This window comes from Apodemus sylvaticus, chromosome 11 (assembly GCF_947179515.1).
Source record: "Apodemus sylvaticus chromosome 11, mApoSyl1.1, whole genome shotgun sequence".
NCBI classification, from domain to species: domain Eukaryota; kingdom Metazoa; phylum Chordata; class Mammalia; order Rodentia; family Muridae; genus Apodemus; species Apodemus sylvaticus.
The window spans coordinates 34,635,218-34,656,523 of NC_067482.1; the positions used below are offsets into that span (position 1 = coordinate 34,635,218).

At 45.3% G+C, this 21,306-nt stretch overlaps 1 protein-coding gene across 2 annotated transcripts in view; it reads right to left on the reverse strand.

The window, feature by feature from the left end:
- Positions 1-643: 643 nt before the first annotated feature.
- Kit (KIT proto-oncogene, receptor tyrosine kinase) overlaps positions 644-21,306 on the reverse strand; it is a 78,130-nt gene continuing 57,467 nt past the window's right edge. The window contains exons 8-21 of one of the 2 annotated variants that reach the window (XM_052198620.1): positions 15,667-15,781; positions 13,877-14,058; positions 12,562-12,668; positions 12,337-12,463; positions 11,955-12,059; positions 11,744-11,854; positions 10,142-10,292; positions 8,232-8,320; positions 7,582-7,709; positions 6,439-6,561; positions 3,406-3,517; positions 3,194-3,293; positions 2,749-2,854; positions 644-1,671 (exon numbers count right to left, since the gene is read on the reverse strand). In XM_052198620.1, coding sequence (XP_052054580.1) covers positions 1,540-1,671; positions 2,749-2,854; positions 3,194-3,293; positions 3,406-3,517; positions 6,439-6,561; positions 7,582-7,709; positions 8,232-8,320; positions 10,142-10,292; positions 11,744-11,854; positions 11,955-12,059; positions 12,337-12,463; positions 12,562-12,668; positions 13,877-14,058; positions 15,667-15,781 — 1,688 coding nt within the window. In that variant the 3' untranslated portion in view covers positions 644-1,539. Of the gene's footprint in view, positions 1,672-2,748; positions 2,855-3,193; positions 3,294-3,405; positions 3,518-6,438; positions 6,562-7,581; positions 7,710-8,231; positions 8,321-10,141; positions 10,293-11,743; positions 11,855-11,954; positions 12,060-12,336; positions 12,464-12,561; positions 12,669-13,864; positions 14,059-15,666; positions 15,782-21,306 lie in introns of both variants that reach the window. The other variant, XM_052198618.1, reaches the window with a different exon arrangement.

Genomic DNA, 21,306 nt, shown 5'->3' on the forward strand with positions numbered 1-21,306 from the left:
GGCCCCAGTCGACAGGGTACACTTTAGATATGTTTTCCTGGATTGGCAGCATTACATCAGTTCTAAGAGGTGGGTACAGTATGGTGAGTACAGAGAAGAGTGTCGTCACGTGCAGGAGGAGTCCAAATAAATAGGTCCTTCGGCACGCCACTCCGCTAAGCCTCGGTGGTGGCTTTGAGTAAACTCTTCTAGACAGCAAGCCGCATGCAGGGAAACTGGAGAGAGACGGGCGGTGCTGGAAGCGGTCACATCTGGGGTCCCGGAGGAGGACCCTCAGGGATGCAGGGCAAGTTTCCCGACACAACTCACCCACACGCATATACATACGCATACATACACACATGCACACACATACACACTTATATAGATACTGGCCCGATGCCCGGGACGCACCTATTAAAAGGCCGAGTCTAACTTTCACCTCCTGCTATGTGAGAATCCAAACCAGGACCGCACTGTTTTCTCGATCCTGTGGGAATCATGGGTAAGACGGTCGGTCACCTTTTCAAACAGCCTCAGTTCTCCTGCCTGCAAAGCCACTCTGACTTGGAAGGCTTGTTCCGAAGCATCTACAGGGCAAGTATGTTGACTAAGAGGTCTTATAAAGATTGTGCTTAGCAGTTATATTTTTTTCTTAAAAAACAAAAACAAAAACAAAAACATTAACTGTTTTCCTTCAAATCTGTATGGCTCTTAATCTATTCTTACACACAGCAGACCTGATGCCAGGGCTGTACACAGAAACTAAAGCTTGTGGGAAATCCCTCCTCCAAAGTATGAACACATACAACGTATAGATGAATATATACAAATGCTGGCTAGGGAGGAGGCCTTGTCTCCAATTCTACTCCCTGACAGCAAACTATTTAAAAACCAGGTCAGTTGTACAAAAGCCCGCATGCATGTGTGCGTGCGTGCGCGAGGGCCAGCCCAGAGCAGAGCATCTTTGTTTATGCCTCCAGGGCTGGTTCCTTCACAGCCTCGGTCTTCTCAGTGTGACCAGACTTCTGACGCCCAGATGTGCGCACGCGCCCTCTGTTCTAATAATGGTCTGCTTTCCACACAAAGGGCTTGGGATTCCCTTTCTAGTCTTGCTACATACATCTCCCATCCTTATGGAAGGCTCTCAGGGCCAATGGGACTACTTCTATTCTTCAAATTAACTACTGGCCATACTTTCCAAACACCCTTAGAGGAGCCCCGGGAGGAACTCTGGGCATCCTGTTCCACTCTACCCTTCCTCCTCTAAAGCAGGAGTCCTTCTGTTTACAGTAGGAGCTACTTTGCTATTGGGAATGTATATACACAGAGTTCGGACCTTCGCAGTGGGACGGTGGCTGATAGCAAAAAGGAAAGGTCATCAGCCACTAAAGTGTGCTCATAAAGGCTGAATCACAGTGGGGTGGGGGTGGGGTGCAGTGAGGAACCCACTACCCTGGGGGGGGTAGTATGCAAGTCAAAGGAAAACAAAATAACCATCATAGAAGCCAGAAGAACCGGGGCGAGACAGCAGCAAAGCCTATTGGACTCGGTTTCTGCTCAGGCATCTTGGTGTACGAGCAGAGGCTGTGTGGAAGAGGCGCTGCTGCCGACAGAGTTGACCCTCACGGAATGGTCCACCACCACGGGGTTCTCTGGGTTGGGGTTGCAGTTTGCTAAGTTGGAGTAAATCTGTGGAGAAAGAGCCCGCAGTCAAACAGCAGCACTGTGACCAACTCAGCAAACAGGGCCACTCCCTGTTTGCAGAATCCTCAAGACAAGGAACAGTGAGTGGCTAAAACCAAGATTGGGCTTATACTCCAGTATCCCCTATGAAAATCACTTCGTGAAAGAAGTGTCAATAATGTTTGCAGTGTTTCTCCTCTGAAGGGATGTATCTGAAAGCAAGTACTAGCCAGCCTGTGAAGAAGGCCTGCGCGTCCCCAGAGCCAGCCACAACCCAACGGGCCAGTGTAATTTGCAGCGACACCCATGACTCTTCCAGAGGTCGTTTGTCAGGAATCAAAGCACTTGGGTGGAAAATGATGTTTCATTTGAAATGTGCCTTGATGCCCTGCAGAGCAAGCATTAACTCGAAAGGATCAGCGGTGTGCTATTAGAAAAGAGAGTCCCCAGCAGATGGCTCAGGGGAGGGAGAAAGCGGCTTAAATGGAGTCTGGTCTCAGTAAAGATGGCCAATTCCTCCTTAGAAGCACAAGAGGAAATACTGGATTTAGTTCATCCCACACTCCCCACATCACTGGGAGGGATGTCCTAACTCCAAACAACCAACCCTTCTACACAGCTGCGGGCATCCCAGCCCTTGCGGCGGCGGCTGGCTAGTTCTGGCTGTTTAAAGCTCACTTGACTGTGGTGGCAAAGCTATGAAAGCCAGGACTTTCATCCTAGCTCAACCTACCCAGGATGAATGGCCCTGACATGTGAGGAGGAGACCAGACAGTCCCATGATCAACATTTCAGGACTGGGAGGAAGCATGGCCAGGCCTTGTGACAACAGCTAATCCCACACATCTGAACGCAAGCCCCTCCCCCTCCCCATCTCACATCTCTGGATTAGAACAGAGGTGGAGGTCAGGGGAACTGTGTGCAGGAAGAATGGACTTCGTTGTTTTACTTCCACCTTCAGAAGGAAGACCAGCCTATCATTCAAGCCAGAGAGGTGGGAGAGATTGGTCCTTGTCCTTGGAAGCCTGAGGTCTATGACCCTAGAATAAGGACAAAGGATTCCAGGCCTGGCCTGTCACTCACATGCTTGGTGCTGTCTGAGATCTGCTTCTCAATGAGCTGAACAACCTGCTTGAATGTCGGCCTTTTCAGGGGGTCAGCGTCCCAGCAAGTCTTCATGACGTCATACCTGCAAAAGGGGAGGGGGAGGGGAGGGTGCTGTTTGTCACTCCTGGTTCCCTTAACCCCCTTTCTGCTGCCCAGCACACGACCACCTCAATAACAAATCTGGGGCTCTGTGCCAGGGTGTGCGAAGTAACATACAGAGAATAAAACCCCACGCGTGTGAGATACTGTCAAAAGCTTCTGTGCTATCGGTGACAAGAGATTATGAAAAGAACCAAAGCTGTGGCATTTGAGCAGGGTGGCCGAAGGAACCAAGTGACATTTCAAACCGTGCTAGCAAAGACCGTCAACATTTCCATCTTTCAAAGGGACCTTATCAGAAGAAAAGGCTCGTGGTCCTTACATTTCGGCGGGCGCATGCTCTGGGCTGAGCATCCGGAAGCCTTCCTTGATCATCTTGTAAAACTTGGAATCCACCTGCATCCCTGGGTAGGGGCTGCTTCCTGGGGGTACAGAGAGGTGGCGAATCAATGTCAGCCGCAGTGGGCAGGATACCATGGAAACCTCCAGAAGCTTTTGGACAATGAGGACATCTTGGATAAAGGAACATTTTACCTAAAGAGAATAGCTCCCAGAGGAAAATCCCATAGGACCAGACATCACTTTCAAATGTGTACACGCAGTTGAAAATGCTTTCTGGTGCCATCCACTTCACAGGCAGTCGTGCCTAGAAGGAAACACAGCAAATCCAGCTAGTTAACGAAGACTCTCAATAAACAAGATGGACAGCAATCCTGCAGGTGCGGATCTGGCTGGAGGGCAGGGGCGAGTCCCACTTAACAAGACCTTGAACCTGGCCTCCAGCCACCTTCCCTACTTATAATTCACAATTCTAGTAGCTCCCTTTCAAACAGGGGTGTTGAGTTCATAATAGAACCATAAACTAAGAACAGAGAAGTCTATGGGTTCTAACCTTCCTTCCAGTAATGGCCTTGAAGATACTTAGTGTGCCACTCTTCCTTTCTGTGTTGACAACCTATATGGCCTCTCCCAATGAGAACTACATTTCCCAGCCTCCTTTGCAGCAAGCTATAGCCAGACCACTCAGTTTTAGCTGCTAAGATCTGAACTTTATACAGTGGCATGAAAAAAAGAAAAAAATTAAAATACTGTGGTTCTATACTCCTAGGTTCTCTTTTTTTCGTGGTATTCCTTCATGCATCTGCCTTTACCATGATGGCTAGCTGTCGGTCCGGTCATCTTTGACCAGGATGAGGAGGGTTACATGCAGGAATTACAAACCAGAGAGAGGCAGAAGGAATCCGTGCTAAGTGTTGTAGAATTCCCCACCTGACCAGAGATCCCTTCCCATTCACTGTTAGACTCCTGCCAGGTACAACCCTCCCTAACCCTCACACACCTACTAGAGTTACCTGAGCACGGATAAGCCGGGCTCAGAATCATCTTCTGTAAAACAAAATTAACTTCAAATACCAGGAGTTGTTTCATGGGACAAATGAGGCAATGCAGGAAGAAAAATGCCCACCAATGTCCAACTCACTAGTATTTACCCAGACTAGCAGGCACCGCTGAGCTGTGGCTGTTCTTGGGGGGCCTGGGCACAGTCGGTGCTTATGTCAGGAGACATTCAGGCCCCTTCCTCTCAGTCAGGCCAAGCTTTCTATGACCTTGTCTCGTACAGCCTATCAGGATTTCTGGATATTAATCTGTCAAATGAGGTGAAATCAATCCTTTAAATCTGTTTACAACTGAACAATAGGAAGAGAGCCCTTTGAGGGCTGAAGTTATTTTAGCGTGTGGGGAGGGGATGATTCACAAACTAGAAAAACCATCCACTATCCCCAGGTTTTATGCTGTGTCCCCAACAAGAGTGTTAAACTAGGATCTATTAGGGTCTTGAATTCAAGGGACCTGGGTATCTAAAACTTAACTTCTAAGTGAAATTTAGCATTTTCTAAAACTAGAAAAAGCAATGAAAGAGGCTCAGTGACTTGTCCTCCGCAGGCAACACTTCGCATCGCAGTAGTTACGGGAATTACAAAGAAAACTTTCATCCAGGGTCCCTTTGAAATCACGGCAGCGTTTATAGCATGTTGCTCCATGCAATAAAGAAGTATGTACACTGTCTCCCACTAAATTTGCTTTACAAAATTCGATACAATCGTCATTCAATATAATCTGCTTTTCTTGGATAAATATAGCATTCCATTCATTATCCATACATTGGATAAGTATCCCACTCATTTGAAATGGTATTCTAACAAGGGGCCCATAGGCACAGAGACTCAGTGCCCAGCATGGAAAATTATTAAGAATAATTCACAATTCTAAAAGATCTTTCAGAGAACAAAGGGACTTTACAAGGACTGCACTTCAAATTCCACACAGCACGGCATCACGTGCATTTCCTTGTTTGAAATGTTCTCAAATAATTGGCCAGTTCAACTGCTTGACTTGTCAACTATGATATGAGTTAGGAAGGTCCTGGGGCACAACCTCTGTCCTGATGGTTTGGATTTCAAAACATAAAACAGAAGAATGGGCCTGGCCCTGTTCTGAGAACTCTGCCCCGTAAGAATTCCTCCAAGTACTGAGTCAGTCCACCCCGGTTAAACAGGACCAGGTCGGAACTCTGCCAGCCTGGGCCCAGACATTTCACTTCCTTATCTTGCTGCTTTATCCTGAAATACTGAAGCATTTCCCATCTTCCTTCAAATATTAAGCCAGGAAGTTGATTTCATCAAATCTCCTGGAAAAAAAAAATCTGACCTTGACAGCCTTTTCAGAACCATGTGATTGAGCCAGGGTATAAAGCCAGCAATATCCTTACAAACCAAGTCGTGCACAGCCTACAACAGAGGTGCCGCTGTGATGAACAAGAAGGAACTGCATTATCCTGACAGACATAAAAATTGACCTCCAGGAATAAATATGGACTGTTCAAATGGGCTGAGGAGAAAAAAAAATATATACCTAAGAATATACATCTAGGAGATTATGGCCTTCCATAGCCAATGGACCCTGCTGACTAGCTATTTCAGATATAAATCACTAAAATATACTGGGCTTTAGTTTCTCCTTCTATAAAAATTGGAAGATGGTGTGTTTTAAGGCACGAGGTTTGTTCTGAGGTTACAGAAAAGGCTGGCAATAAAGTTTGGTACTGTGTCCCACAAACCAACCATTACTTGTGAATCTACTTAATAGCCCGATGTTGACAACGAGACCCAGCGTCCAAGTATTGCATACAGATAACTCTAACACCATCTTAGACTGTAGTCAATTCCACATAGTATTTCAATCAAAGGGGGTGGGTGCGGGGAGGGGGGAAGGCCTACTGTGACTTTCAGGTCTGCATTTGCTATGATTGAGCAAAATCAAATCCATTGCTAGTCTCAGGCTATCATAAAAAATTAAGGCTAGCTTTATTTCCTTTACAGGCGCCCTAATTACACAATTATAATTAAAAGTTCTATTATCAAGGCATTAGTGGTATTAACATTCCATGAAAATTTCACTAAAATGAGTGACATTACAAGGTAGGAGTTGGGGTAAGGTGTCAATTTTGAATCAAAACTGGATACCAAAGCCCCTGCGTAGACCCGTGAGACAGAGACAGGCACTCACATTTCCTTTGACCACGTAATTTGAATCATTCCTGATGTCTCTGGCTAGACCGAAATCGCAAATCTTTGTGATCCGCCCGTGAGTCAGGAGGATATTCCTGGCTGCCAAGTCTCTGTGAATACACTGTTGAGGGAGAACAGGGAAAATGACAATAGCCGTTCATTTCAGCTCTCCGAGAGAAGACAATTTTAATACTATGATGGTGTTTACATAAGAAAAGAAAAACCAAACTTTTGTTTTAAAGCATTTAGTACACCGAAAATAAAAATTATACTGCAAGTGATATTCATCTTTTGTGTTTCATAGGATTGGGACTCTAATGACTATAACTGCTTTCCAACCCAATTCTAATAAATGTCTTTCTCCCCTCCTTCCATTCACATAAAAACGCATTATAAATAGTCAAATCGCATTTCTAAAATGAAAGTTCATTGTGTATGCATCTCTTTGAAAGTCCTAAAAAAAACCCAACAAACAAAACAAAACAAAAAACCGATTCACAGCTTCAACTTGATGCCTTCTCCCAAGGACACAAGGAAGAGGATCTTTTAGTTTGGTAATTACCTGGGAATATCACTAGAGGAGCCACTGTGACTTCCCTCCTGGCCACACCTTCTTCCCCGGGAACACTTCCATCCCTTCCAGAATCCCTCTGGTCCCATCTCCATCCTCTCCATCCTTTCCCTAACTGCTCCTCTCCCTCTGACCTCTTCTTACTTCCTGATCAAGAGACCCATGCACAGTATGCGGGTCTCACAGAGGGAGCCCAGACCTATGCCTTTCCAGGCACAGTAACAGTGAGGCACTCCTGGGTCCCCCATTTACTGACAAAACCATATCCTTCTATTTTCTAGAAGCACATCCTACATCTTAAAGCCAACACTTTAAATGAATTCACCGCATATAAAAGAATATTCATGGAGGCTCATTTAAGACAGGTTTGTGCTTTCAAGCTTATAAATTAGAACAGGAATTCCAAAGAGACAGCAGTTGGAACGTGAAGAAATGAAATTTCCTCTGCTTTTGGTTACCACGCTTCAAAATGACACTCTGAATTCTAACTAGGACTATGCAATGTTCAAGGCTTTTTCTTTTAAGGGGGGGGGGATGCCGTACTCCTCTCGTGAGACTCGATGCACTTACGTTCTTGGAGGCGAGGAACGCCATGCCCTTGGCCACCTGGTAGGAAAAGCTCAGCAAATCTTCCAGGTCCAGAGCCAGCTCATCATCTTCCATGATGGCAGGAGTCACGTCTCTTTCTATGTATGAGTCTATTAGGAAGATAGCAAGAAAAACAAAAAACAAAAAACCCCTTAGTGGTAAAGAGAGGAGAGAAGCAGTCACAGCACCAGAAGCCAGCAGTGGATAAACGCTAGCGCGAATTCCTGAGCCAGTCACCCCCCCCAATCCAGGGAGGAACAAAGGTAGACACTGAATTACAAAGCCAATAGCTATCTGATAGTCCCCGGCTGGGTTCCAGAAATCTTCAGACTGTGGTGGGTCTATCTTCAAAATCTAACAAGTATAACAGTGAGGCATTAGATATAAAAGTGTGTGCTTTTTCCTGAACCGTATACTTGTGAACCTTAACTGCCACTTAGCTTCTTCCTGGGAATGCTGTTCCCACTTTGGACAATGGGAAAGAGGCAAAATCCCTGCCCCATGTTTCTTCGGGACTCAGAACCCAGCTCCCTAAGCCCTCTTCCCGGACACAAGAATGAAAATAAGGAACAAGGTTTGATTACGAGCCCGGTTTGATGTCGCGCTGCTCTGGCTGTTTGGTGGGTACCCACCTATTCTTGTGGATCTCCGCTTGTCCGTCTTGGTTGGCACCACATAGGAGACTCCAGGCTTCATGTCCATATACTCATTTGAACTGTCACTGCGGAAGAGATGCAAGACCCGTGTGTGTCAGAAGCGCAGGGAGCAGACGCGCGCAGTGGGTGGGGGCATGGCACGGCCGGGCCAGGCTCCGGCTCGCCTGGACTTTGTAGTGCAGCAGACTGACTTTAGGGCAAGAAAAGCAAGGGGAGCGTTGAATGAAGTTTCAAAATAGGGTTCTGTGAGATACGCTTATTTGCCATTCAACGTTAAGGTCCAATTCTCTGGAAGTAAATGTCTTTTCTTCTTCTTTCTTTTTTTTTTTTTTGGTGGGGATCCAGTTAGAAGAGTCCCATCTCAAACTATCATAGATTCAATGGGAGTGGGAGAGGGGCACAACCTAAAAAAATGTTACCTCAGATTACTTCAGACTCTAAATTAGCCCCTACTCAGACAAGTGGAAAGTCAACAGGCACTTCCAAGACATGTGAGGGGGGAGATGGTGAGCAGAGAGACGAAGGGAAGAAGGTTTGAAAAAACCAAGTTTGGTTCAGATAAACACCAATAATTTGGATGATTTTCTAGACCATCTGGACCTCTTGAATCTGCAACATTTGGCTGGAGACTCTTCAAGATTTCTAGTACTTCCTGCCTCTGATTAGCATAGAAACACCATGACAACAACCTCCTTCAGAGCGAGCTGGTGGCTCCAAACCCATATGGGATCCCAAAGCGCAAAGAACATCACACGGGACCGACCGACCGACTTATGCCATTATTTCAGAAAGTTAGGAAAAGAAAAAAAAAAAAACCCACCCAGGGCCCAGTCTCCAGACGAAGAAGCGTGGCTCTGGCCTCCGTGTGAGGAGTCTAGGTTCAAGAATAACTAACAAAAGGTGGGGTTTGTGGCATTTTAGTCCCACATTACACAACTCAAGTTTACAGGACTAAAACGAAAACATGAAGCTTCCTTTGGGACTTTAAGCTTTAGTGGTGGGAAAGGCTACGCGGGGTAACCGCCCACTGGCGATCACTGCGGTCCCCTTGGAAGCCTGGATCTAAGACTTCAGAAGAAGAAATCCTGCCATTTAAAAACGGGGTATGGTTGCTGTGGCATTTCATGATGTTGGTTTCTGGTGCTGGGATCTGAACCCGGTGCTTAGAGTTAACATGAAATAGAGGTAAGATCCACTCCACACAATGGAAGCAGTAAAAAAAAATACAAGGGAAGGATTATGATGTCCAGTAGGCCTGAAGGATCGCAAGCACATCTGGGAAGAAAGGCTGGACAAACCACAGCAGGGATTTCTACCCTGGTTGTGCATCAAACTAGGTTTCCGCCAAGGCACTTGAAGCTGCATAGACATCATCATCCTTCGCACCATCGTCCATGAGAACAATGTCTGTGAGGTCAGAATGCAAAGGGCGCTCTTTGATAGTAGTGTCTTCATAATGCAGAGCAAGGACGGGGCACGGGGAGGGCATGGGGAGGGGTGTGCCAAAACAAGGCTGATAACTAGTAGTCTATGTATGCTCCGTGCTCTTGGCCAGTCTGTGCAGTCTCCCAGACTTAATGACCACATGACAGCCTTTACCCTCTTCCCTATAAGTAGTCACACACCCGGTTCCATAGGACTAAGGCTAAAGAGAGAATAGAGACACACATTTAAAAGAAATCAGTGATGAATCTCAATTTGAATCTTCAAGGGTGCTATCTGAACTTCCGAAATAGTTAATCACGTTTAAATAATTTAATAATTCTGATTTCACACCTAGGAGTACCTCTGCTCATTTTTTTTTAAAGAATCAGCCTTGATTGCAAACCCTTATGACCCCATGAACTGCCTGTCAACAGCTGACTATTTATGCAAAACAGCCTTACCAGGAAGACTCCTTTGAATGCAGAAGGTTCTTATAAAGTGCCGCTTCTGCCTGTTCTTCATGCTTTGAGAAAATAAACGAATCACGTTTTCGTCTCAAAAAATTCAAAAGATCACCATAGCAACAATATTCTGTAATGACCAGGGTGGGCCCTATGAGGATATAAGAAAACATTAGGGACAGGCAAGATATACTATAGATAGATAATCCTGCATCCGGTAGAAATACCCAAGGGTGACCACGGCTATTAACATTCAGCCACAGTGGCTAAACCTTCTTAGTCCCAACATAATTCTATCTATTAACATCTTTTATCAAAAAAGGCAGCATTGTGTTGAGCGAAATAGAACAAGCAAGCCCCTTCCTACCTGGATGTCTAAGTGACAGGAACATTAGGGGCCAAGTGTGACTGCTGGCTTGGCAGCCACAAGCGACTACTTTCAAAAGTTCTACTATGATCTAGCTCCCGACAGGGAATCCTTTGATTCACTTCTGAGCATGGCAGGCAGGGGTCTGCATCCTTGCTGTAATGTTATTATGAAAATGAAGAACCCAAGCTGCAGCCTGTTGGGAAGTAACCAAGGAACAGCCATCTAAGCCCACACTAGAAAGTGAGCGGAAAAACCTGAAATGACCCGTTCTTCTGAGCGTGACTACTTGGAAACAAGAGTTGTTGCTCGGAATGTTTAAAAGCTTAGCTCCGAAGTTAACAGGCAACTAACTGCTGTGGGTAGAAACTGCCTCATGAACAATTCATGGTGTGCAGAAAAGCACCGGTCATGGGGGCTGTCTGGAGACCCTGTCTGAAGCTGTCTGCTGTCCCGAGGCTCTCTCTAGACAGACAGCAACAGCTCACTCTACACACCTTTGTTCCTGCAGAACAAGATGCCTTCTGGAAGCATCAAGGCATCCTTGATGGGAGCACTGAGTTAGGGGCTAGAATTGGAAGCTTGTTTTTATGGAAGTGAAAACCTTGTTCTACTTGATGTGCATTTGAGAACTGAGAGGCTCGGGGCCACTTTCAGTTATAGAAGACAAATCCACATTAACTCTGGAGTGACTGATTGTGGCCCAGCAATATATAAAGCTACCCCCACCCCGGTAGAATGATAACAACCAAAAGCTGTATCTCTGTTTATGCTGTTTAAGGGGGGGGAGTATTATAATTCCACACACATATATAACATATGATGAGGAAAGGGGGGGAATGTAAGTGGCTCCACATAAAGAGAAATCCTGTGTGTTTCCAAAAGTTTGCAGGAGTTTAAAATGTTGATCTACTGGGGGCAGACTAGAGGTCCTTAGGGCTATGGAGAGGGAGGGGAGAAATAAGAATCTGAGTAATGGGCACCAAACACAGCTACGAAGAGAAGTTCTAACACTCTACAACACAGCGAGACAACCATGGCTCACATCTCGAATGAGAGGACAGAGTCTGAAGGCTCCCAACGCAGAAATGATAAAAATCTACATTCTTAGGAACACTGTGGATAAACAAACCTAGAACAAAATGCTTCGGGGAAAATAAAAATCTCTCAAATAGCTTAGAGTTTTTGAAACCGGACAGACGGCAACCGGTGCTGCGGACGGACACGAGACTCACCTCCCACGGTGCAGGCTCCAAGGAGGTTCACAATATTCATGTGATTGCCCAGGTAGCTCAGGACCTTCAGTTCTGACATAAGGGCCTCCCTTTCCGTTAAATGGGCACTTGCTAAAATGGAAAACGGTGGTATATTTTAGCAAAACAAGGGGGGGACCTATTAGACAAACCCGTGGTGGGTAGAGGCAATGTGTGCCCTGGAGACGCTTACGTTTGAGCATCTTCACAGCAACCGTCATGGCAGCATCCGACTTAATCAAGCCATACGCAGTGGCTTCAACGACCTTCCCAAAGGCACCGGCACCCAACGTCTTTCCTTTAGGAAGGAAGAAGGCAGGGTCAGGCCAGCAGGATGACCAACCAATGGTTTGCAAGGTTCCCAAATCAACAAGGCAATCAAAGATGTTTGTGTGTCTGGAGCTACTTCTCTACAGGGTTCTTTTTGCCAACCCTGCCAACTTTTGTGTAGTTTGACAGAAAACACTTCTTGTTTTAGGTGAAACAAGACAAAGGAAGCGACTATGGGTTCCTTAAAAATCACAGCTACATGCTATACAAAAGAACTGCGTGGAAAGCCCCTGATTCATACTGACCAAAACTCAGCCTGTTTCTGGGAAACTCCCATTTGTGGTCATAAGGAAGCTGTGTCGGGTCTATGTAAACATAATTGTTTCCATTTATCTCCTCGACAACCTTCCATTGTACTTCATACATGGGTTTCTGGAGGAGAAAGGAAAGAAAGACGTGTCACACCACTGAACAATCAGTGCCTCCCTTGTCATTGTGGCGTCCCGGGGAGAGAACAATTCAGAGCTCACCTGCAAATATTTGTAGGCGAGAACCATCACGAAGATCCCCATTACACCAGCTGTGACCACAAAGCCAATGAGCAGCGGCGTGAACAGAGTGTGGGCCTGGATTTGCTCTGCAAGGCAAGAGGATTGAGATTGTCCGAGGGACAACAACCTGGCCACCACCACCTGTCCCAAACTAAACCCTTTCCCTTATGGTGCATGCAGGGAGCACGTCTTTCTCTTGGTATTCAGATGCATCACCTCTCCCTCTCCTTCCTTCCTTCCTACATTTATTCTTGGTGCTAGGGCTAGAGCCTGGGTATGTGTTCTGGCACAGCACCACAACCATACCCTTACTAGTTGCACAGGCGTCTTTAAAGGTGTAAGTTAAAAGAACAGAGAAACAAAGTAACGCACAGAACCTATGCTGTTTTTAATGAAAAGCTACATCTGACTTCCTCTCTGGGTGGTTTCCATTTGCTTCTTTCTGCTCTCTTACATTTTCTAAAATTTTCTACACTGAATGCAAACATCTTCCACAGACAAGAAAGACATTTTTGAAGAATCCTTTTCATCGCTGTGTCTGGGAAAATTAACAACAGAGAGCAGAGGTATGATTCGGCCCCTCCTTATCCAAAAACTGAGCACACAGCTTTTTGGCCCCAGTGCCCAGTTTCCTTGTCTCAGGCGCACCCATCCGTCAGCGCCTTCAAAGGTCATCTGTCTGGCCTGCTAGTCAGGCAGTGGCTGGCCTAGGAGCCTAGTCCACAGAGGCTATCTACACAACGTGCAGTGGGCTGTACCATTCTGACAGTACAGATGGGTAAGTACATGCATTAACATACATACATAACATACATAACATACATATAATATACATACAAATAAAATGGGAAAAATCATTTGCTGACAAGACCATATAAAAGATATTGTTAACCTTTCAATATAGATGTTTAGCAACATGCAAGTCGTCTTAAATAACTGAAATTTTAAACGGAATTTAACATTTCCAACGTGTCCTAATTATGCTGGTGTGTAATGTAGGGAGGTTCCCCTACCCAACTATAATTGTCCATATATTAGTCATTATCAAGAAGTTCATACAAACATACAGAGACCAGGGAGAGAAAAATGGTTAAGGTTACATTGGTGAACGCAAAACCCTCTCCAGCAGATTAGTATGAAATGAGTCTGTGAAGTTTGATGGCAGCAAGGTGTGATGCGGGTGTTCCCAGAAATGATATGGCCAACACTGGGATGGATGTAAGATTATGGTATGGCAGACAGAGCCTAAACACCCCTTAAATTGGATTAAAAGGAAATATACCTTTGTTGTTACCTTTAAATGCAAAGTTAAAGAAGGCGGAACTCCTGCCTACATCGTTGGAGGCCTTACACTCCACCGTGCCGTTGTGCCGGAAGACGCTGGAGTCTATGGAACTCTGAACCACCAGTTTTCCAAATGGCGACACAGATACGTTCTGGATCTGTACGTCCACTGGTGGGACAGGAACAGTACACCTACAACAGGGGAACAACAGCGTGGGCTTACGCCGGAAGCCAGGCATGCATCTGGCACCCGTGGCACCTTCCTCTGGCATACTTGTATGGCGAAGCTAGAAGCTAGAAACTGACTCCCTTTCCCGGCCACATGGCCAGGATGGCCTGAGGAGAAACGACCCCCCTGGGACCCTGGGAGTGTGGGAGGCACTGCAGAAGAGCAGAAAGAGGAAGGGACGGTTTAGGGGTTGGATGTGGACTTCCAGTACTTCTTAGTACTTAGTACTTCCAGTACTTCTTAGTACCCAACCTGGTGAATTCTACCAAGTTCTGTGAAGTCTCCAGGGTTAGGTTTCTATGACTGTACCATCTTGATAGACTCAAAAATGGCTGCCAGCATCAGATGCCGCCATGCCTGACTCAGAAACGATGTGTGATGGTTGAAGATCAGAAGAGGAAATCAGAAGAAATCAACAAGAATGAAGATAAGAAAGACTCAAAGAGTGTGTTAGGGAGGAGCCCGAAGTCCAGAGTTGGAAGCAGGTCCCACCGTGTGGCACTGACCACAGGATCTTCTCTGAACCCGTGGAACACCTCTCATTTACCGTTGTCTTCTAAACACCTACACATGTCAGCTGTCTTTGCCTTTTTCTGTCTCTCTCCACCCAAAAAATACAGAACATCAAGGCAGAGACGTGGGCACAGCCTAGCCTGCCGTGTGCTCTGCCAGCAGCTGGCGCAGTTTGCTTCCATTGAAGCATTTTACTGAGCAGGAGATATATACTCAGGCCATGCCACAGAGGGCACAACGTTCAGAGGTTTTATGCCCTCTTTATTGTTCTCCCCAACAAAATGTTGTGCTAAAACTCACAGTAAAACAATAATTCGAACCAATCAATCCTGATGTGTTGTCATAAAACATCTTCCATGAAAAAAAAAACTTCCACTACCATTCTATCCATGAGGCCAAACTGAGCCTTTAAAGCTGGAGTAGAACACAGTGTTTTATGGTAAAAACACAGCAACGTTGACCCCATTTTCATCTTCAGGTAATTCGAGAGGACAATTTAAGACTTAAGTGTGGTCTGCGGGATAAGCCACACAGCGGCAGATGCTCCTTGTTTCGGGGGCTGGGCACCTAATCAAGGAGGGACACTTGCAAACCCACTGCTCACAAACGCCATATGTACGTTGTAATTGTGCGATCATTACTTTTTGGTTACTTGGCAATTAACTTCTGAGGTAATTTTTTTCATGATAACTGCAGCCACATTTCCCACACACATTACCTCCCGCGTATAGAATGGAAATCTAATTACTCTGTCCTGGGAAATTGCTTTATCTACCTGCAGGCTAGAAATTGCATGATAAACCCAAAAAGATAACCACCAAAATAGAGAAGTCACTCAGTAATCATTTTTCAGCAAACAAAATTAATGTCAACCAAGAAAAATATAGCCATTATCCCTTCTTCAGAAGCCACACGGATATAGGAGGGGAAAAGAATAATCAAAACACAGCCTTTTATTCTAAAAAATAAATAGCAAGTCTGAAAACACATTTGAAATTCAAGTGAATTATAGCCCTTCCCTTCTGCATTTTAAGCAGCGCCAAAAATAATCTTCTCACCTTTGCTCTGCCCCTGTACAAAAATACCAATCTATTGTGGGCTCCGGGAATCCCGCCGCCACACACTGGAGCAGGCCATTGGTGAGCCTGTCATACGTCAGGATTTCTGGTTTTGCTGCAGGGAGAGAAATAGCCACGTCAGTCCACTGAACAACCAAGGTGTCATCTTTCTCATCCCATCCCTAGGGCCTTCCAGAAGCAGCTGAGGGACCTGAGGGACTTCCGAGACACCCAGAGGTGGCTTGAGGACTCATTGGGTATGCTGTGCAGCCCTGCCCAGACCCTCCCCATCCACCTGAAGGTAGAAGGATCCTGAGGAACTCTGTATACCAGAGCCTGTAAGACCAGCCTGGCCAGTTTCTGCTTCAGGTCAAAAATCAGCTTTCTTAAGCAGGCCTTCTTGCCAATAGGACTTCAAGTCAACCAACCTGCTCTGACACCTCATGTTATTATAGGGACTGGGACAGACAAAATGGGAAGTTGTTGCAGAAAAATAGAAGCTATACTCTCCCTTCAGGGGGTGCGAGAGGTGGTGCTGGTAAAAGCTGGAGTGGCATGCTTACAGGAAAGCTAGACCACAACAGTGAGTGGTGGTGTGAGAGACTCAACCTTTATTTCACACAAAACACACAGAGAGGAGGAGGAAGAAACCAGCCCCAGAGTTTCATTCCTACATTTATCTACAGCCTGGGCATAATCAGCAAAAACATAAATTGTACCAGCAGGAAGGCTCTCACTTGACAGTCCTAGGTAACTACAATAATCAATTGATATTCAACAATTTCAAATTCCGGAAATTATTTCTAAAGTGAAAGCAAGGTGGGCTTCTGGCACATGGTTCTAGTGACACTATAGTCCGAAAAGGCTTCTGGCCCTTTGAGGATGAGTGTACTTAACGGTCGGGCAGCATCACGCAGGCAGAGATGGGAACCACGGCCGGGAGCATCGCTGTGGAAGAGCCCAAGGCTGTAAGACCCAGCAAGGCGGTGCGTAGTGGACAACCCAGCCGATGATGCCACCTCTGAGTCCCCCTCTCAGTTCTATTTCTTTACTTATAGATAGGGAACAATGACTTCCATCTTATAGGACGTTGGTCAAGTAAAGGTGATGGCGCGTTCAGAGAACTAAAGGAGGAGGAGCTGTTGAGATGCCCCGGCAGGTAAATAGAGTGCCACCTTCCCGAATATCCAAGTTTGATTCCTGGAACCCACAGGGTGGAAGGAGAAAGAACTGATTCCCACTAGTTGCCCTCCAACCCCCATGTGCACGTTGGGGTACATTCCACCCCCATACTCACAAATAAATAAATGTAATATAAAGCTTTTAAAAAGAATCAAGAATGACTCACAGACGAATATTATTATTATTATTATACTTATTTGATTTCTTTTATTGGAATACCATGCTCCCCAGTTAAGGGAGTTAGCTACACATTAAATTGATACCATTTACCACCTTTCAGTTTCCCTTTAATGTTCTGAACATTGTTTCTTTAAGACAGTGTGATTGTGTGTTTGTGTGTGTGTGTGTGTGTGTGTGTGTTAACCTGTAGTGCAGGGATTTCAGCATCAATTATACACAGACTAATAAGGGCAATAGATGTGAGACAGAAATGCTGACAGATCAGAAGCTTACGGGGTCCGTTTCCCCCAAAGGAAGTTAACAATGATCAACAGCATCTCCGCAGAAGAATACTCAGCACCTCATTCCCTCCGAGGCAAGATGAGCTGGCAGGGATCGGTGTCCACATGCGTGACACACCCACCTGTCACTCAACCTGGTCCTGCTGACAGCACGCACACAAAAGAGCCACTGCTCTCCAAAGCTATCTCAAGGTAAGAGCATCCTTGAGGACTCGGATCTGACGCCAGCTTTCGCAAATAGAGCAAGAAGACGAGCCACCGTCTTGCGAAAGCATCCATCTGGCAAGTTTCATTTAATTATCATGGGCAACTGTGGGATCAGGCTGGAAAGTAGGACACAAAAGAACAGTGGACTCCTAGAGGCATGCTATTGTGCCGGAGAGTGCGGGAGCTATACGGTGGGTCTCTCTGGACTCAGCCCCAGAGTCACCTCCTTTTCTAAGCAACCCCACTTCTCCCAAACCAAGTTGGTTGGTCTCTATCCGTGTTCCTGGAGCAGAAGCACTTGACTTGGTTACTTCACTCATGCTTTTTTGCCTCCTCCGTCAGACTTTCACTGACAGCAGTCACATGCTAGACTAATGGTCTGGTGGCAACAGTCACATAGTAAGAGCTGATGAGTAAATACAAGACCACCCAAGGGAACAAATGGTCAACATCACAAGGAACTAACTGTGAGAAAAGTCTAATGGTGGCTTTCCTGGGCAGGGGACCTAGTTGCTTTATTCTTTTGCAACAGAGAAGCCAGAGACAGGAAATGTACATGAACTCCTAGACATGTGGAATTTATATATACTGACATTAACAATGATCAGGGGCGAGAGGTGGCGGTGCATGCCTTTAATCCCCACAGATAGACAGGCAGATCTCTGTGAGTTTCAGACTAGCCTGGTCTACAGGATGAGTTCTAGGATAGCCAGGGATACACAGAGAAACCCTGTCTCAAACAAAACATGAATAGGGCAGTTTACATAGAGGCAGCAGAGATGGCAGGATTAAAATGTCCTGAGTTCATTAGCGGAAATCTGCCTACATTCTTGGCACTCAGCCTTATGTAGGTCTATCATGTCCTAAGATGAGCTTGTCTTGAGCTGACACAATAGAAAATAATTCTTAAATGCTGGGAGGATATCTCATGGCAGGGGTTCTCAACCAGTGGGTCACGGCCTCTTTGGGAGCTGTATATATGATATCCTACATATCGGGAATTTGCGTTATGATTCATTACAGTTATGAAGTAGCATCGAAATAATTATAGTTTATAAAAATAATCTTATAGTTGGGGGGGTCACTGTAACAGGAGGAACTGTATTAATGGGTTGCAGCATGGAGAGGCTGAGAGCCTCTGCCTTGTGAGGTATTACTAATGCGGACTTCTGGCTAAAGGCCTTATAGTGTCTACTTTATTCTTCTAACCTTTTTTTTCTTATCACACTGCGGATGTGGAGCCAAAAATGAACATATAAAACATTTTTAATTAAAAAATTGGAACAGCTCAAACTTGGGCCATCAATTCCACTTTGCTTTTGGGACAAGTACTCTCTAAGATGCAGGCCTGCGAGCAGGACACCTGGGAACAGTTACACAATGGCTGGCGAAACCAGAGATGATGCACTCCGGATGGCCTACTTGCTCCTGTGTGTTGGCTAATTAGGTGGGTTTATTTATTTATTTTATTTATTTGTTTATTTATTTGCTTTTTGTTTTTTTTTAAAAGCTGCTATCCCAGGTAGGACATAGCCTGAGGCCGTCTGTACTGCTTTTGTCCTGTTGAGCCTCAGACAGTCCTAACCGTTAGATAGGAGAGAAGCTAAATGAAGATTCCTGCCCCAACCCCCAGCTTCTAAAAGCTAAGGATCTGAGCCAGCCAGAACTTGTTTTTTGTTGTGTTGTTGTTGTTGTTTAAACAAAGCACCTTAAAGGAACCTGACTGATGGCCAGAACTAGAATTGTGCTGTTGAGGCAGCCCAGAGGGTTCAGGATCTCCAACCCTTAAGTTACCTGGCTACCTACAAGGGTGTGCCTCGTACAGTTTTGTTCTTAGTCCCAGCCCTGTCCTCAACACTAGTGGTGTGATACCTCATTCTGGAAAGGCTAAGTCACACTGGCCCAGTGTCAACGGTTGTCCGTGGCAGACTGAACTAGGAAAATGTTTAATGCATAAAGAATGAGCTAGGTAGAACTGATCCCCAAAATGAAAACCTGAGCTTATCTGCATTTTGTAAGTGGCTCAATGCACCAGCTATGGCATTAAATATGCATTTCACCGCTAAAGATACATAACTGCAATTCTCCAGGTTAAGTCCGAGCCGTGGTTTCTTAAAAAGTAAGTAGGGTATCAAATGACATGTTCCCTAATTCCTGCCAAGTTGGAGTTTTTGATAAGCCTAAGAAATGTCTAAGTTACATGTTTCCTGGGCAGATTTTTTCTTTTTTAAATAGCCCTTTCCATTTGAAAAACCACCATAGATTTAAGCAACCCCAGTATCCCCAACATCGCTGACTGGCTTGTAGGCAGTTAACTCTGAGAACGTTGTTGCTCATGCAATTAAAATCTGAAACACTGATTTACCCAGCAGCAGATTGGCGATTTTGAAAAATATCCTTCTTACCACCATCAGGTCCATGTGGAAAGCAAGAACAAAATGAAGTTTAAGATTGCGGTACACAGAACAAGAACTGGCAGACAACCCTGGGAGGCTCCAGGCCACAGAAACTGCCTCCCACTCATCTCCTGCAGGGGAGTGGCTCTGAGTAGAGGCTTTCTCTGGCCCTGGCCACCTTAACCAGCCCCCATGCTGAATACAATTTGCCTGCACTCTATCATCAGCAGGAGAGGAAACACAGACTCGGGTCTCCAAATAATAAAAGACCAAATGGAGAGTGGTTGGAAGGATGAATTTCTGTTTTTATAACTCTGGGTTTGCTGGGGCAGAATGGTGACACAGTGGGCATTCACAATTCGTCACCATCCTGCTTAGGTCTGCATAGAAGCTACATTTCTGCCACAATATTGTTATAATGAGAGGGATGGAAAACCAGCTCAAGCAAGAGTATAAACTAACTGCAGCTGACTCAAAACAAAACAAAACAAAAAACTCCCCTAAAAGATACAATCTAGGCATGTATTGTAGAAATCCCAGAATGGGCACCTGAGAATAGATCCAATTGTATCTTATACATATCTAAAAGTGGCTAATGGGTATTTTGGCCAGAGTCTCATGGAACCTGGGCTGACTTCAAACTCCCAAAGTAGCCAGGAATCACCTTGAACTTCGAATCCTCCTGCCTCCAAAATCAGAGTGCAGAAATTATCGGAGTCCCCCACCAAGCCCATTTGTATCGGGGATGAAACCCAAGGCTCCTCCTTCCCTGTTAAGTAAACTCTACAAATTGATCTACACACACACGCCATCAAATCTAACATAGGCATTTTAAAACAGAAATCTGTCCAATAAACAAAAAGGTTAAAAGCTCCAACTATTTATTTTTAAATGCCAAACCCATTTTAACAACAAAATGTTACTTTAATGCAGTGATATTCCCAAGTAGACTGTAAGTTTAATATTGTATCTCAAAAATCTCTGACCTTTAACTTTTTAAAAGATTTATTTGTTTATTTTATGTACCTGAGTGCCCAGTCTTCATGAACATCAGAAGAAGGCATTGGATCCCGTTACAGATGGTTGAGCCCTTATGTTGTTGCTGGGAACTGAACTTAGGTCCTCTAGAAGAGCAGCCGGTGCTCTTAACTGCTGAGCCATCTCTCTAGCCCCAATCTCTTCCCTTTATAACTACTTAATTTTTGTTCTTAATTTGTTGACTGCTCAGACCCAACAGACACTTAATTTTCTAAATCCGTATTCTAAAACGCCATCAGGAAGAGCCCCCAGGGGCTGGGGACTCATGGACTGAGAACTACCGCTTTAACACAGAAAGCAGAGTGGGATGGGAAAAGACATAAAATATCCACCTCTGGCCGCTATACACACTTGTG